The 13,637-nt window shown below is 41.3% G+C and overlaps 1 protein-coding gene across 5 annotated transcripts in view; it reads left to right on the forward strand.

Moving 5' to 3' along the window:
- The window catches only part of INO80D (INO80 complex subunit D), a 41,532-nt gene that overhangs the window by 5,800 nt on the left and 22,095 nt on the right, over positions 1–13,637 (forward strand). For 4 of the 5 annotated variants that reach the window (XM_085552686.1, XM_015868306.3, XM_085552687.1 and 1 more), the window contains exons 2-5: positions 3,037–3,132; positions 3,240–3,486; positions 8,407–9,155; positions 12,056–12,164. In XM_085552686.1, coding sequence (XP_085408812.1) covers positions 3,269–3,486; positions 8,407–9,155; positions 12,056–12,164 — 1,076 coding nt within the window. In that variant the 5' untranslated portion in view covers positions 3,037–3,132; positions 3,240–3,268. The remainder of the gene's footprint in view (positions 1–3,036; positions 3,133–3,239; positions 3,487–8,406; positions 9,156–12,055; positions 12,165–13,637) is intronic. The other variant, XM_085552689.1, reaches the window with a different exon arrangement.

Genomic DNA, 13,637 nt, shown 5'->3' on the forward strand with positions numbered 1-13,637 from the left:
ACACAATAATACTGCCTGCTCCCACAGCCCCTGTGACAGCGAGTTCCAGTGGCTCACTACCTGTGAGCAGCAGCAGCAGAAGTACTTCTTTCCTGTGTTTTGAGTCAACCTCGTACTTACTTCTCCAGTCAGCCCTAGTTCTAATGTTGTGTGATTTGTCTCTTGACCATTTTGTAGTCACTTGTCCCCTGCCATTAGGATGTTTAAAACCTTGGTCATATCCTATGTTATTTGGCAGTGACAGATTTCTGGGTTCTCCTGTTCTTACTCTCAAAATGTTGTGCTTAGAAGCAGTTGTTCAAGGAAAATGTGGGTTCAACCAGTAGTAGCCTCTGGTTTCTCATTTGTGGGCTGTGGCTAGAGCCAGTCTAAAGACATGCTGGCTTAAACTGAGCTTGTTTTGAACCTCTGTGCAGCTTCAGTGTGGAATATAATTGCGGACCCCAAATCATCTTCCAAAAGGTTTTGCACCCTGATAGCTGTGTGGCAAAGTACAGCTGCACCAGCATTTGATTTTCCACGGGAAGTCCATGTTTCCGTCATCTCTGCTGAATCCTGTGGGACAAAAATATTTTCTCCCCACCCACCATTTAGCTGAGTGTAGTTTCAGTTCTCTTCAGTTAAGCGACACGTGCCTGTGCTGCACTTGTGCTACTTTCTGTGTCGCAGCAGAAAGCTCTGCTAACATCTCCTATGTTGCTTCAAAGAAAGCTTTACAACAGATGAAATCAGAATTGATAAATTAAGAAGGTTTTGTTTTATATGTAGAATCACTTTGCAAATTTAAGTGCAAAAAAAAGACTTAATTATGAGTTTAATCCAAAAATAAGACAGGGGGCACAGGAATAATTCCAGGATTATGTGGCTGGGAACTGTGGAGACTTTTCCTCCCCGAAACTTAACCGGGGAACCCAGATACGTGTTTTGTGTTGTTTACTTTGGAACTGCTCTGAAAAGCTTTCTTTGCTCTGCTGCTTGATAACCTTCAGACAAGAAATGTGGCTGTGTTGTGCAAAGGAGAAGGAGGTCACCGGTCAGTGCAAAACTCTGTAGAGGATGATAGCAGCAGCTTAAGAGGTGGTGGTAAACATGACGGTAAGAAATAGCAGCATGTGGGTCACCCCAGCCTTGCAAGATGGACATGCTCTGTCCAGTCCTTCATCCCGCCCAGTCTATCACCAGGGCAATTTTTGGGTCCATCCTGCCTAGTTGATCACCAGGGCAAGCTTTGGGTCACTGTGGAGAGCAGCGGACTATGGGGCAAAAGACTTTGTCAGTTTTGTTCTGTGTAAGAGATGCAATTCGTTTAGACTCATTTAATTCCTTTTGCTACCCCCGTAATGGAGTAGGCTGTCTGTCAAGCACATGGGACCTGCACCCATTTCACCTTGCTACTACTTAGGCACTGCACCATGGGATTTCCTTTCCTTTCACATTGTTGCTTTGTTGATGAATGTGTTGCAAAGGGTCACACTTCAGCGATCAGTTTTGGATATACGGAGCGTGGCACCTTCCTGTGCTGCCCTGCACTGAGGGGAAGGCGGTGGGGAGTGGATTTGATGTCTGTGATCGTGCTCTCACTGTATGTAAGCAAAGTGCCAGGTCTGCCTCCAGGGTGCTGCTGGTCTGTGTGCCTGGAAAGGGGACTTTATGTGGAGAGGAAACACAAGGACAGTCCTTACTGACAAATGATTGACTGAGTCCCTGATATTTGCACCGTGTTTTGTAGCAGGTCTCCATTCTGTGTGCTGCGCTGCACTTGTAAAGCTATTTAAGTAATTGTATTTTTTTAATTTTCAGTGCTACCTTCTGTTCTGCTCCTACAGGTAATGGGAATGTCTGCTCTGTGCAGTTTGCTGCTGGAAGTATGGTAGGGTGTTTAGTTTTGCCCCAGTGACTTTAAGTACCCTGGCTGCCATGGTACTTGTCATCTCGAGGTGCTTTTTGGTAGCGGGGAGAGATTGCTTCCCTAGGGAAGAAGTATGTCCTTGCAAAGGAGCCTCCCCTCCCAGTTTGCCATCTTTTCCTTGCTGTGTGGCACTTTCAAAGTAAGTTGGTTGAGTCTGTAATCTGTGCAGGTGTCACACATCTCTCATTTACTGTGTATTTCCTGAACATCACCTCTATGTGCGTACCTTTGCTTGGTGTATAACGCACCTGAAGCTGAATACTGAATACACTACATATGCATTCTGTGGTTCAGGATGGCCTTCCCAAACACCAGCTGCTTTTGGTGTAGCAGGGAGATGCAGGTTGTGTACACTGTTAGTTTTTTCTTGATGAGGCCTTGGTTTTGTGCATGTGTGTTTTAAGAAAGATGATTGCTGGAGACTGCATCATGGTGGGAAATGAAAAAGTACTGGAAGATTTCATGGCTTTGTTATTTTGTGGCACTGTTGGATTCTGTCTGTGGGAGTGGGGAAGAAGACGGGCTCTTGCTGAAATGGCATTTCAGCCCTCTTGGGGTCAGTAGGAATACTGTCTCTAGCATTGTTAATGCCAGCACTCTCCTGAAACTTTTACTTATAGAAGGTGTGGGCAGCTACAAGACCATCAGTCTGCTTACCAGGTGTGTTAGACATCTTAGAAAGATAAAAGGCTTTCCTATGCTGCCTGTGAAAATTAATATTTGATAGAGCGAGGATGGTCTCCAGCATTTTTGTAAGCAAAGATTCTTGAAGGGGAACCTTTCTGCAGTCACATGAGTTCATGTTACATCAGCTTTCATCTTGATTCCTGAAGGCAGGAGATCTGATTTGTTGTTTATCCTTTTCCAACTTGTAGCTCCTGATCATTTTGTGGTATATGAGTGGAGTTTTGTTTAGCAGGTTTAAATATTATGACAGTGAACATTTTTTCCTTTTATGGTTTCCAAAGCTCTGTGACTGCTAGTTGAAAGCTGTCATGCTAGTGGGTTTGGCTTATTGGATGCCAGCTGAACCACTGGTTAAGTGGCCACATCTGGCTGCTTTCTAAGCAGTATGATCCTATCTATTTTATTCTGACTGACTTTGACCTTTTTGATGTTTTCCTTAGACAATCCACATCGTCTTGATTCATCATCATTCCAGGATAGTGGTGTCCTTGGGGCTCTCTCTTAACACTGATATGGTACAGAAGATTTAAAATCAGGTATTGTTTTGGGTCTCTCTTTAGCGTCAAACTGAAATACACAATCTAGAACTGAATGCATTTTTTTTTTCCTTATGTGATGTATCTTATTATTTTGGCTCTTTCAGCTGATGTTCACAAGGAATAGAGTCACGTGATGTATGAAGGCAAACACATACACTTCTCTGAGGTTGACAATAAGCCCCTGTGCTCGTATAGCCCCAAACTGTGCAAGCAGAGGCGACTTAACGGCTACGCCTTCTGTATCAGACACGTTCTGGAGGACAAGACTGCCCCCTTCAAGCAATGTGAATATGTGGCCAAGTATAACAGCCAACGGTGCACCAATCCCATCCCCAAATCTGAGGACCGTAGGTGAGTTGTGGCTGCCCACCTGCGACGCGGGAACTGGCTGGGATGGAGGCATGAGTTTCTTATTAAGATGTTGCCTGGTTTCAGGATAAGGGAGGAACTGGCCTGAGTGAATTGAATCCCAGGATGTTTCTTCGAGGGTTTGGTTATAAGACCAGTAAACTTTTATTTTCTGTGGGAGTCACGTATTCAGAGAGAGCAGTAACTCGCTCCCAAGGAAATTTTCAGGAGGGTTTGTTGCTTTGCTCAAATTTACAATAAACTGTAGATCAAATTTGCTGTGCAGTATCTGCTGTTCTGGTTTGCTTGTTCTGTCACTCGTGGCCTGTGCTTTTAGAAGGCCCTGCTTTTTTGGCCAACTGCAGCACAAGTATGCTTCTATCTACTTTATCAGGACAAACTACTGAAAATGCATTCCTTCTGGGCTTAGGGAGCAGTGATGCATAGGGACAAATGCAGAATTACAGCCCTGTGTTCTTGATTTGCTGCTGATCTGTGGCGGTGTATTACTGGAATAAAACACGTATTTCTTGTTAACAGATCAGTCAGCTGGGAAAGTACTGTTTGCTCACTTTCTTTTCTACTTCCTCCCTTTCTCTCCCCATCCCTGCCCAAATGAAGATGCCTGAGGTGCCCAATATGAAATGGCTTGGAAGAGATAGTGCTTGCAGTTGTTGGAGAGCTGGGAATTCAAACCAGGCTTCCTGAATTGCTGTACTGTAACCACAAGGGCATTTTTGCTCGCTCTTTAAGACTTCTTGAACACACATCTCACTTGTGCTGCTTGGGGTGGAACAGCAGGATTTGTTTGATCCTGTCTGCGAGGTGTACTCAACTTTAATTTTTCACTCATAGCTGCAGGTTTTGCCAGTACAACAGTATTTAATTAATGTATGTGTTAACTACCTGGGGCTTATTCTGCTAGAAATAACTTTTTTTTTTAAAGTAAAATATAAACAAAAATATGCCATAAAAGAATCAAACCACTCTTCACTGACCTTTCACATTATTAGCTGCCATCCTCTAACCTTTTGAGTTATTAGCAGTGTTCCCACTGTGCTCTACATAGAACTTCCTCCTCGACTCACAGCTCCCTCTCTTGTCTGAAACAACAGTTGGACTGTGCTCTAAATTAACTTGCACTTCACCTGCCATTTCACTTGAGGAGACTGATGAAGTGAGAAAACAACACGAATGTTTGTCAAAAGCTGTAGGGCAAATGCTCAAATGGCACAAGATGAATAACTTTAAGATGCAGTTTGACAGTCAGTGACTCTTTCTTTGCTACTGTACAATTGAGTCTCTTGGAAATACGCTCACAAAAATGATCATAGAAATTGTTTGAGCAAATGATATACGGTAATTTCAAATGCAAGAGCCAACTGAGCCTGAGTCGCTGTTTAGCAGGGTCGCACTCAAAAACAATAGAAATGATGCTACTTAATGACACTTTTTAGGTCTCATATGTTCCCGTGGAATTTGAGATTTTTCTTTACACCTTGAATTGAGTTCACACTTTGTTCTTTTTGATTTTCTCAAGTTAAAGTGAAGTGTGGTCATGACATCTGGTGTATGTTATATTAGAATAATTCGACTGCACGTCGAGTGTCACATTACAGCCCTTGAAGAGGACAGCAGGTGTCTGAAGGAGAAAATAAACTTTTAATTTCAAATGAGAGGATGTGATTGTTGGAAAGAATATTTTAAAAGGCTGCTTCTTGGGGCGGAGCTTAGTTTTAACAATAAGGTTTGATGAATGCTAGTGATAAGACTGTGCCTGCTCTAAACCATTTTTTTTTTTGGCAGGCAAACCTGTATCTGTGTCTTAAGAGACTTCTTTCACACTCCACTCAATACAAAGATGTTTTCTATGTCCATGTTCTCTGCTCGTAGCTTTTAATTTCTGTGTGCAAAATGACTGTCAGATGGTCATTCTGTCAGTTTGAGACACGTATGTGATCAGAAGCAGGATGCGTGATACTTTAACAGCTACTTTCTTCTATATTTTTAAAGATTATAAAAAATAGAATGTCTTAACAGGTTGCACGCTTTATATGCCAAAACCTCCTAGTCTGTCCACAGATAATTAAAAATAATTATCCCTTAACCCCTGACAAATGAGTTGGCATCAGCCACAAAGATGTTTAATATGCTGTTATATTATTAAATTTCTTATTAACCATTCACGTTCCTCAAATTAAATTTATTAATAGCACATGACTTCATTACCTTAATTGAAGTCTAATTTCTCTGTTCTCTGTCTCGTTTTTTTTAAAGAAATACACTGGTAATAATCAGACGTGGGCAATGCACCTGTAATTCTTGAATACGTCTCCTTGCTCTTTGTTGTTCAAATACACACAAAGATTATGATGCTCAGTTTATTTGTATTTTAAAAGTATAGAATTACTGCAATGTAGCTAGCTTAAACACCATTTTATCTCTTAATTTTCTTCTTCTGAGAGTCTAAATAATGTGTAAGCATCTCTCCAGTTTAGTTAGATCTTCCTTTAAATAAGTGACTGAACCCAACTGAAATGTGGGAGGTACTGGGAAGCAGGATGCAAGTGTAGGTATAAACCCTGGATCTCTGTGTTCCTGCCTTTCCCATGATTTGGGAAGCTGTCTGCCTTAAGCCTGCACAGCCCATCACCTTTGTGAGCTGTTTGTTGTGGTAGCTTTGATAGATATCAACCCACTGCTCTTACTGTGTGTGTTGACTATATTTGATCTCACCTGTACCAGAATAAATGGCTTTTGTGCTGAATAAGGAAGGGGAGAGAAACTATTTTAGGTACTCAGTGTGATACTGGAAGCTGAGAATAACTCACAAGGTTTTGGAAATGACAGGCTGTGCCACTGAGACAGACACGCCAGCACTGGCTACGTGCAGGGCCAGCTTTGCCTTCCTGGCATTGTGCTCAAGCCATGAAAAAGGCACAGTGCTGCTTCCAGGTGCTAGTCCTGTCCTCTTGGTAGCCTGCCTCTGTGGAGCATTAGCTGCTTCCCTGGCCTTGTCTCCAGTCTGAAGAACCTCCTGCTCAGTTTGGCTGACCCTGGCTGGTTCCAGCAAAGCCACTTACTGCCTGCTCCTGGCTCTGCAGCGTGGGCCGGTCTGGGACATGGCCAGCTACCAAGTTGTGCTGGAAGCTGCAGGGAGAGAAGTCCCTGTGCATGCCCACCTGCATGTGATCTGTGTTTTTATGTAGCTGTAGGTTTGTGTCCAGAGGAGATGCCTGTGTAAGATACTGCTGGCTTTTGCTGCTGGAGTGTGGTCAATTGTAAGAATCAGTTTTATTCTCTGTTGTGTAAAACAAAAAGGAGAGTTAAACAAGCAAAACACTTAGCCTAAAACTCAGAGAGAAACCTGCTACCTTTCCATAGGTTATTTCCTTTTTCTATACTTGCCTTTCTCTTTCCTTTCTAGTTTTACCTCTTTGCTCCTGATCAAGCACAAGGTGGCAATATAAGTTCTGAACAATGCAAGGAAAATACTCAAACTGAGCAATACTCTCATTTTTATGGTGTTAAGGGAAAAAAAAATGCATTGTGCTTGTCTTGTCTGTGGTTTTTATTCTGTCATACTAAAAGTGCTGTCCTAACTCATCTCAGTCTCGTTCAAACAAAATGCTAAGAAAGTGCTTAATTTTAATTACATGAATAGTGCTATTGACTTTAAGGGAAGCTTTTCTGAGCCCTCATTATAGAATTTAATTTTTGGAAGTGCATCTCTCAGTATGAATTTGTAGAATTGTAGTCTGTTCCAATGAGGGCTTCAGCTTGTCTCATTTATTTATTACTTTTGACTTAATGTAATGAAGAAATCATTTAGTAAATGTAGTCATACGTAGCAGTGCTTTTCTGCCTTTTTTTCCATTTGTAAATCCTTATGGGTGTGGAGCCTTCAAGGCAATATGGAGATTGCTAACAGGTATATAGGAATTTACATGTATGCCTTTTATGGACCATTGAGAAAGCTTCCACATATTGCTTCTTTAGGGACACGGCGACAAATTGAAAGCTGCTAAACTGAAGTATTCAACATTGTGGGAGTTGATTTGGCCTATTTTGTTATTTGTTTTTTTTCTTCATAAAGACCAGCAATTTTTTGTTGTTGTTGTTGTTGTTTGGTTGTGTTTGTTTTTTTTTGTTCCATAAAACTTAATTTTCTCAGGTTATGTCCCTTACAGGATGCTCTGTTCTACTCTGTTGTACTGATAAGACTTTAAAGAATACTTTCATGGATATTTCCTTATCTTGTCCGTAAATACCATGGCATAGACATCACTCTTTCATCATATCTTTGTTTTCATCTGTAAGCTGCAATTGTAGATGGGATCTACAAAGGACAGAAACCTCATAACTGGAGCATTCTACAGAGGCAGGAAGTCCTGCCTTTATGAAAGCAGGAAAGTATGGGATTCTGATTCCTGTATCTCCATTGCCTCCTTGTTTTAAATAGACAGAAATTAATTGTTTACTTCTTAGTATGCTATCTGTGCCTATCAATTGCAACTCTTTTATATCAGGAGAACTTGAAACCTTTGTTTGTGGATTGTATATATATATATATTCTAGGCACTGTGTAAATGTTTTCCAGAAACAGAGAATTTCTTTTAAACTAGATTTTTATTTGAAGAGCACTCCACTGATTTACCTTACTAGGATGTAAATACCTTGAATATACTGTGAGAATCTCCTATGAATAAGAAAGTGACATTGTCTCTTGGAAAAGTTTGTTATGGGTTGGGAACATTGCAATTATCTGTTGCATTAGGAGCTGTTTACAATTTGTGTTAAATCTCCTGTGTTTTTGATCTAATTTTTCAAGTTGTGTGTAGGTTTCCCCTTAGTGAGGTCTGTTTTCTTTAGGCTTTACTTGCAGGAACTGAATTAGGAACTGACTGCTTTTACTTTTCGTAGGTACTGCAACAGCCACCTGCAGGTACTTGGCTTTATACCGAAAAAGGAGAGGAAGAAAAAGAATGACCCCATAGAGGAGGTAAAGGTCAGGCACCAGATGGATACTATGGCCCTCAGTCTGACGATGCCCACCCTGGCCTTGAAGATGCCCAATGGACTGGATGGGATGTCCCTCTCCCCTCCTGGGGCTAGGCTTCCTCTCCACTACCTGGAGGCAGAACTAGAAGACCCCTTTGCTTTCAACGAGGAGGATGATGACCTAAAGAAAGGGGCAACAGTGAGGAAAAAGTTGCAGAGCAAGTTGGCTCAAAACCGGCAGCGCCAGAGAGAGACAGAGATTTTAAAAGTTCGCCAAGAGCACTTTAGCCCCCTTCCTGCACCTTTGCAGCAGCAGCCTCTGCAGCAGCAGCACTCCCATCTGCCACCTTCATCAGCTTTGTTAAAGCCAACAGGGCTACCGCAGGGCATAGTCTGCAAGTCACCTCAACCTCCGAACACCAGCCTACCAATGCAGGGAGTGGCACCCACCACACACACTATAGCACAAGCCCGGCAGTTGTCTAACAAGAGACCTCTGCCTCTCCTGCCGCCTGCTAGGGCTCCCGTCACGGACCCTCCAAGGACTGATCGGGTCCTAATGAAAGCCACAGCCTTTTCTCCGCACTCGTCCTGCATGAGCCGGCTACAGAGACTGGTGAAACTGTGCACTCGAAAACAGCAGCTGGACACTGATCTGTTTCCACATCTAGGTGGGTAGATAATAATTGCCTTGCCTCTTCTTTTCTTGCCCTGAAACCAGAACACAAAAGAGGAATGTCTTCCTATCTCTGTCCTGCTTCCATGTGTGGTATGTTTGAAGTAAACCTGCACTAGGTAGTGACTTTGTGTTTTTGTTAACCACATGCTATACAGAGGGATGCCTGGACCTGTTACATAAGGTTAATGCTGCTTTAGCTGTTCATTCTTATTAGTGTCCCATTAATCATTTGAGAAATCAAACTGAGGTATTGAAAGCATTGCTTGACAACGTATGCATTGTGTAGATGATTTGCAGCCTACTTCGTAAGGGTTTGCTGGAGACTAGACAAGGCTAAACATGTGACAAGTGCAGGTTACAAAATAAGTGCAAGTACAAGTTGGAATATTTGGCCCATCATTCAGTGTAGATCCAAATTTATGGTTGACTTGGCTAGGAGAGTTGGAGCACAGGGGAGTTTTTCTAGACTGGACCCAGACATCTACAGAACATGGCTCAGCAAAAGTGGAGCATCATTGTGCCAGGAGGAAAATACTAATGTTATGAAGGTAGTTGGAGAGGTGGGGTCTTATCTGCACGAGCCTGGCTTTCCTTGACATGTCCCTCATGCTCCAAAGTTACATTGCTTTTCTGCTTGGTTTTAGACTATGCTTTCCTAACAAGTAAAATACTGACAGGAAGAACGGGACCAGAGATCAGTGTGTGATATTAGAATAGGAGTGCCATTTATGATGGTTGTTTTTTTTTTTTTAAGACTTCAAATAAATCTGGAAGTACTTATGTGAACATCTTACTTAATTGCAAGCATCTGTAATTTTTGCTGTTTCAATTAACCTTTTTTTAATTTGCAGTTAAGATCTGCCCTTTGGCACTCATGGGATAGCTTGACTATTTGTTCAAAGATAATTAGCATCCCGTAACATTCTCTAAAGGACATTGTTCTTCAGAAATGTTGTTTGATGGTCCTAAGTATAATGCAGCTCTTCTGAAGAATGGCAGCTCCAGGGGCACTTCCACGTGTCACAGACTCAAATAGCTTAAAAAGTGACCTCTGTTTCAAGATGCCATAGAAAGATCACTTTCTGTGTTTCACATTTTACATTCTCATCTAATGTTTGGACTGAAGGAAGTGCATTTTCCTTAAAAAGAGGCATAGAAGGAAATGCATGGGACCTACAAATGTAGGGTTAAGCAAATGCTGTACTAAAAAAATGTAAAAATGGTGTATACACTTAGAACATTTCATATTTGGCAAATAACAGAATTGATGTATTAGCCATGTCAGAGTGTTGTTTATTCATGATATGCCTCGATATTAGAGACTAGTTCAGAAAATCTTAGGATTTGTGTTTATTGATGAAGTAGCACTACAGATGGCGGTGCAGAACCCTTAAAGAGAGAAGCTCACTTTTATGTGTATGTGCTATTAGCAGCATGGAATTGGTTGTTAGTATAGCTGCAGACTGCAGTGCAAGTATAGCCGAGTCTGGGTAAGATTTTGTCCCTTTGTTTCTTCATTGCCCATTGAAAGTGAAAAGAACCCAAGCTCTGACTGTATGTTTAAACTTCAGGTAGTTCGTTACATGGTATGCATTGTGCTCAGTCTTCATCCACTGATGAGGTTGTTTTTCCCTTACTTTATGGAAAGGGGGAGTGTAGAAAACATTGACAATATAATTCTGGCATTATCTCAGATGTGTTAAGCTATCTTAGTTTACTTCATATTTTAAAAGATAGGAACAAAAAATTATTTTCATGATGCTGAAGGTGCTGAAAAATAGGGTTTCTAATCTTTCTGCTAGAAATGTAGTTTGGAATAATAGAGGGGCTCCTGATGATTGTGTTCCAAATGCCGTGTGCCTGTGTCTCAGAATGTAGGTGACCGAGTACAGAGGTCTTTCCCAAATTGAAAGCATGTGACTTCAGAATCATTTCATAGAGTTTAGTTTATTTTCATTAAGAATAAGGTGTTCTTTAATTCTGTCCAAACTGCCGTGCCACTTTCAAAGAGCACATGAGGAAATGAAAAAGCGGTGACGATGGCTTGTAAACGTGGCTGTGGGATTTTTATCCCACCTGCTGCAAGGGATTGGAAGAATTTTACTGGATGTGGGCGAGAGAGTAGACAAAATTGCAAAAGATGTCCCAGCTAATGCTTTCCACCTGAGGATATCGCAGGAAAGCCAATAACAGAGTCCATCAATTAGACTAACAGAGGCTGTTGATGCAGGGTTGAGCCTACTGTATTATCTTTAAGGAAAAGCATGCTCCTTTTTAAAAGTGCACAAGTATTTACATTTCTTGTGGCTCTGTTTTCCTGCTAATATATGCGTTTGGCAGGCAGTTACAAAGACTGAGCAGCGGAGCATCCTGTGTAACTGCGTAACTGTCTCTACCCATGCTGCTCTGTCTCGCAGTTTTCCCACTCTCTGGGTGTTTTGGCACAGAGCTTTGGTCAGAACATAAGCAGAAATGGAAGTGGCCTATTTAGATCATATAGCTTTAGAAGTTACCAGGCTGTGAGTTCTTTGTGGTAGGGACTTCATTGTTACCTCACCCCTGAAGATTCATTGTGCTTGGTAGAAAAGCTGTTACGTTTCCTGTAGGTAAGGAAGCCTGTGTCTTCGCTTTCACTGCTCATGGATAAAGAGTCCAGGAAGAATTTTAAAAGGAAAACTAAAATTGGAAATAAATCAGTGCATGCTGTTTGCACGCTGTAATAAAGATGCTAGTGTAACTTTACAGTCTAATTGAGAATGTTATATATTTAATCAAACATAGTTATGCTTGCAAGCTGTGCTACACTTGTTTCTTTTCCGTCATAGGTTGTTCAGAGACCTGTGGGAGGCAAGTCCACTTTTCATGCAGCTTTTGTGTTTTCAATTCCCGTAGGGCTGGATTGGTCTGAAGACAGTGGAGAGGAGTTGGAGGATTCAGAGCAAACCTCCCCTTACCAGGTCGCGTGGTCTGTCCGAGAAACCCTCGGTTACGAAAGACATGAGTGAGTATGATTCATCAGTGTTCGTGCTGACCTTGATGTAGTAAATCCTGTAAATGTGAGCCTTACTTCAGTGGAGTCATTGAACCCTTAAGTGGTTTGCTGAAACAGAAGAATTTTGAACTCGTTTGTAAAGAGCTATTAAACAGTGTTCTGCCTTCAGCCCCAGCTTTCACTTAATGTGGACACCTTTGTGGATTACATCCTGTAAGAAGGATGCAATCTGAAATAATTTAAGTTTATTATCCTAAATTTAGTTGGGTTTAGTGATGTTTATGCATGAACTTGTGTGTCTTGCTGGATAGAGAGATTTCCCGTCTTGTAACCAAGAGAAAGGAGTTGTTCTTGGTTTCTTGTCTTCCCTACTGCTTGTGAATAAGCTTGTTAGTAAACTTACTGCATTTTACTTGTTAATCCTCATGGTAATTGTGCAGGATTTTGTTTTAATGTGGTTGCTTTTTTCAAAGGGCACGGTATTTGTTTTAGTAATTAAGAAGTGTCGGATAAACTTCTGTTTAATAATTGGGAGCACTGAAAGGAGGAAGGGATGTGTCTGAGCAGGTGTCAGCAGTTGGTGCAGAAAGGCCATTACTGATCTCATTGTTCTGATGAACCATGAATCTGGACTTACACCAGGATATCAGTAGTACACATCTTTATTAACATAAGTTGTAAGGTGCAGAGTTGAAGCAAAGCATCTCAAGTGTGTTACTGTAAAGAAACCACTAACAAAAGGAAACTGGGTCTCAATAAGGTCTGACTGTAGTTTCCATAAAGGTGTTTTCTTTCAGTATGTTAATGGATTGCTTGATTCTACAGCTTTCTCCCATACACTTATTCTTTAAATATCCCAGTTGAGTAACATCTAGCATCATCTCATTGTTAAATGGAAATTCTGACACTTGCCAGAACGTCTGTCCGTCTCTGAAGCATGTCTGCACAGTGAGCAACAGCAGAGCTGTTATCAGGACAGGCAGCAACATACCAAGTACTGAGAGCCCTTCGTGAATCGAAGCCTAATCACAGGGTACAGATTTTTACTTTTTAAGAAGAAAGGGGTTTTGAAACTATGAAAGACCATTGTTTTTAGGGCACTGGCAGTCAGAGAGTAAACTTTCACAAGCGTTAGTTCTACTTAAAAGGTGACTTCTGAACCAAAATGTTCTGGGAGAACATGAAGCAACATTCAGTTCATCTTTTAAATCACACATAATGTTCAAAGCAGATATATCTATCAAATGACTCCCATACGCTCATCTCTCTTTGACATTTGAACTAGTTCTTCCGTAGATCCCCGTTGCTTTTTTTTTTTCATCAACTTCTAAAGGTCATCCATGTGTATTTTGTCTTCTATTTGTCTTAACTTCTTTTGAATTTTTCCTCATCTTTTCTCATTTTGATACCTTTTCTTGACATCTTTCTGATCTGTTCTAGCACTTTCTGCATTTGAATTAAATAGTTTATTAACTGATCATG

The sequence above is a fragment of the Coturnix japonica genome, chromosome 7, assembly GCF_054131305.1.
Source record: "Coturnix japonica strain WE chromosome 7, WE-NBRP24, whole genome shotgun sequence".
Lineage (NCBI taxonomy): Eukaryota > Metazoa > Chordata > Aves > Galliformes > Phasianidae > Coturnix > Coturnix japonica.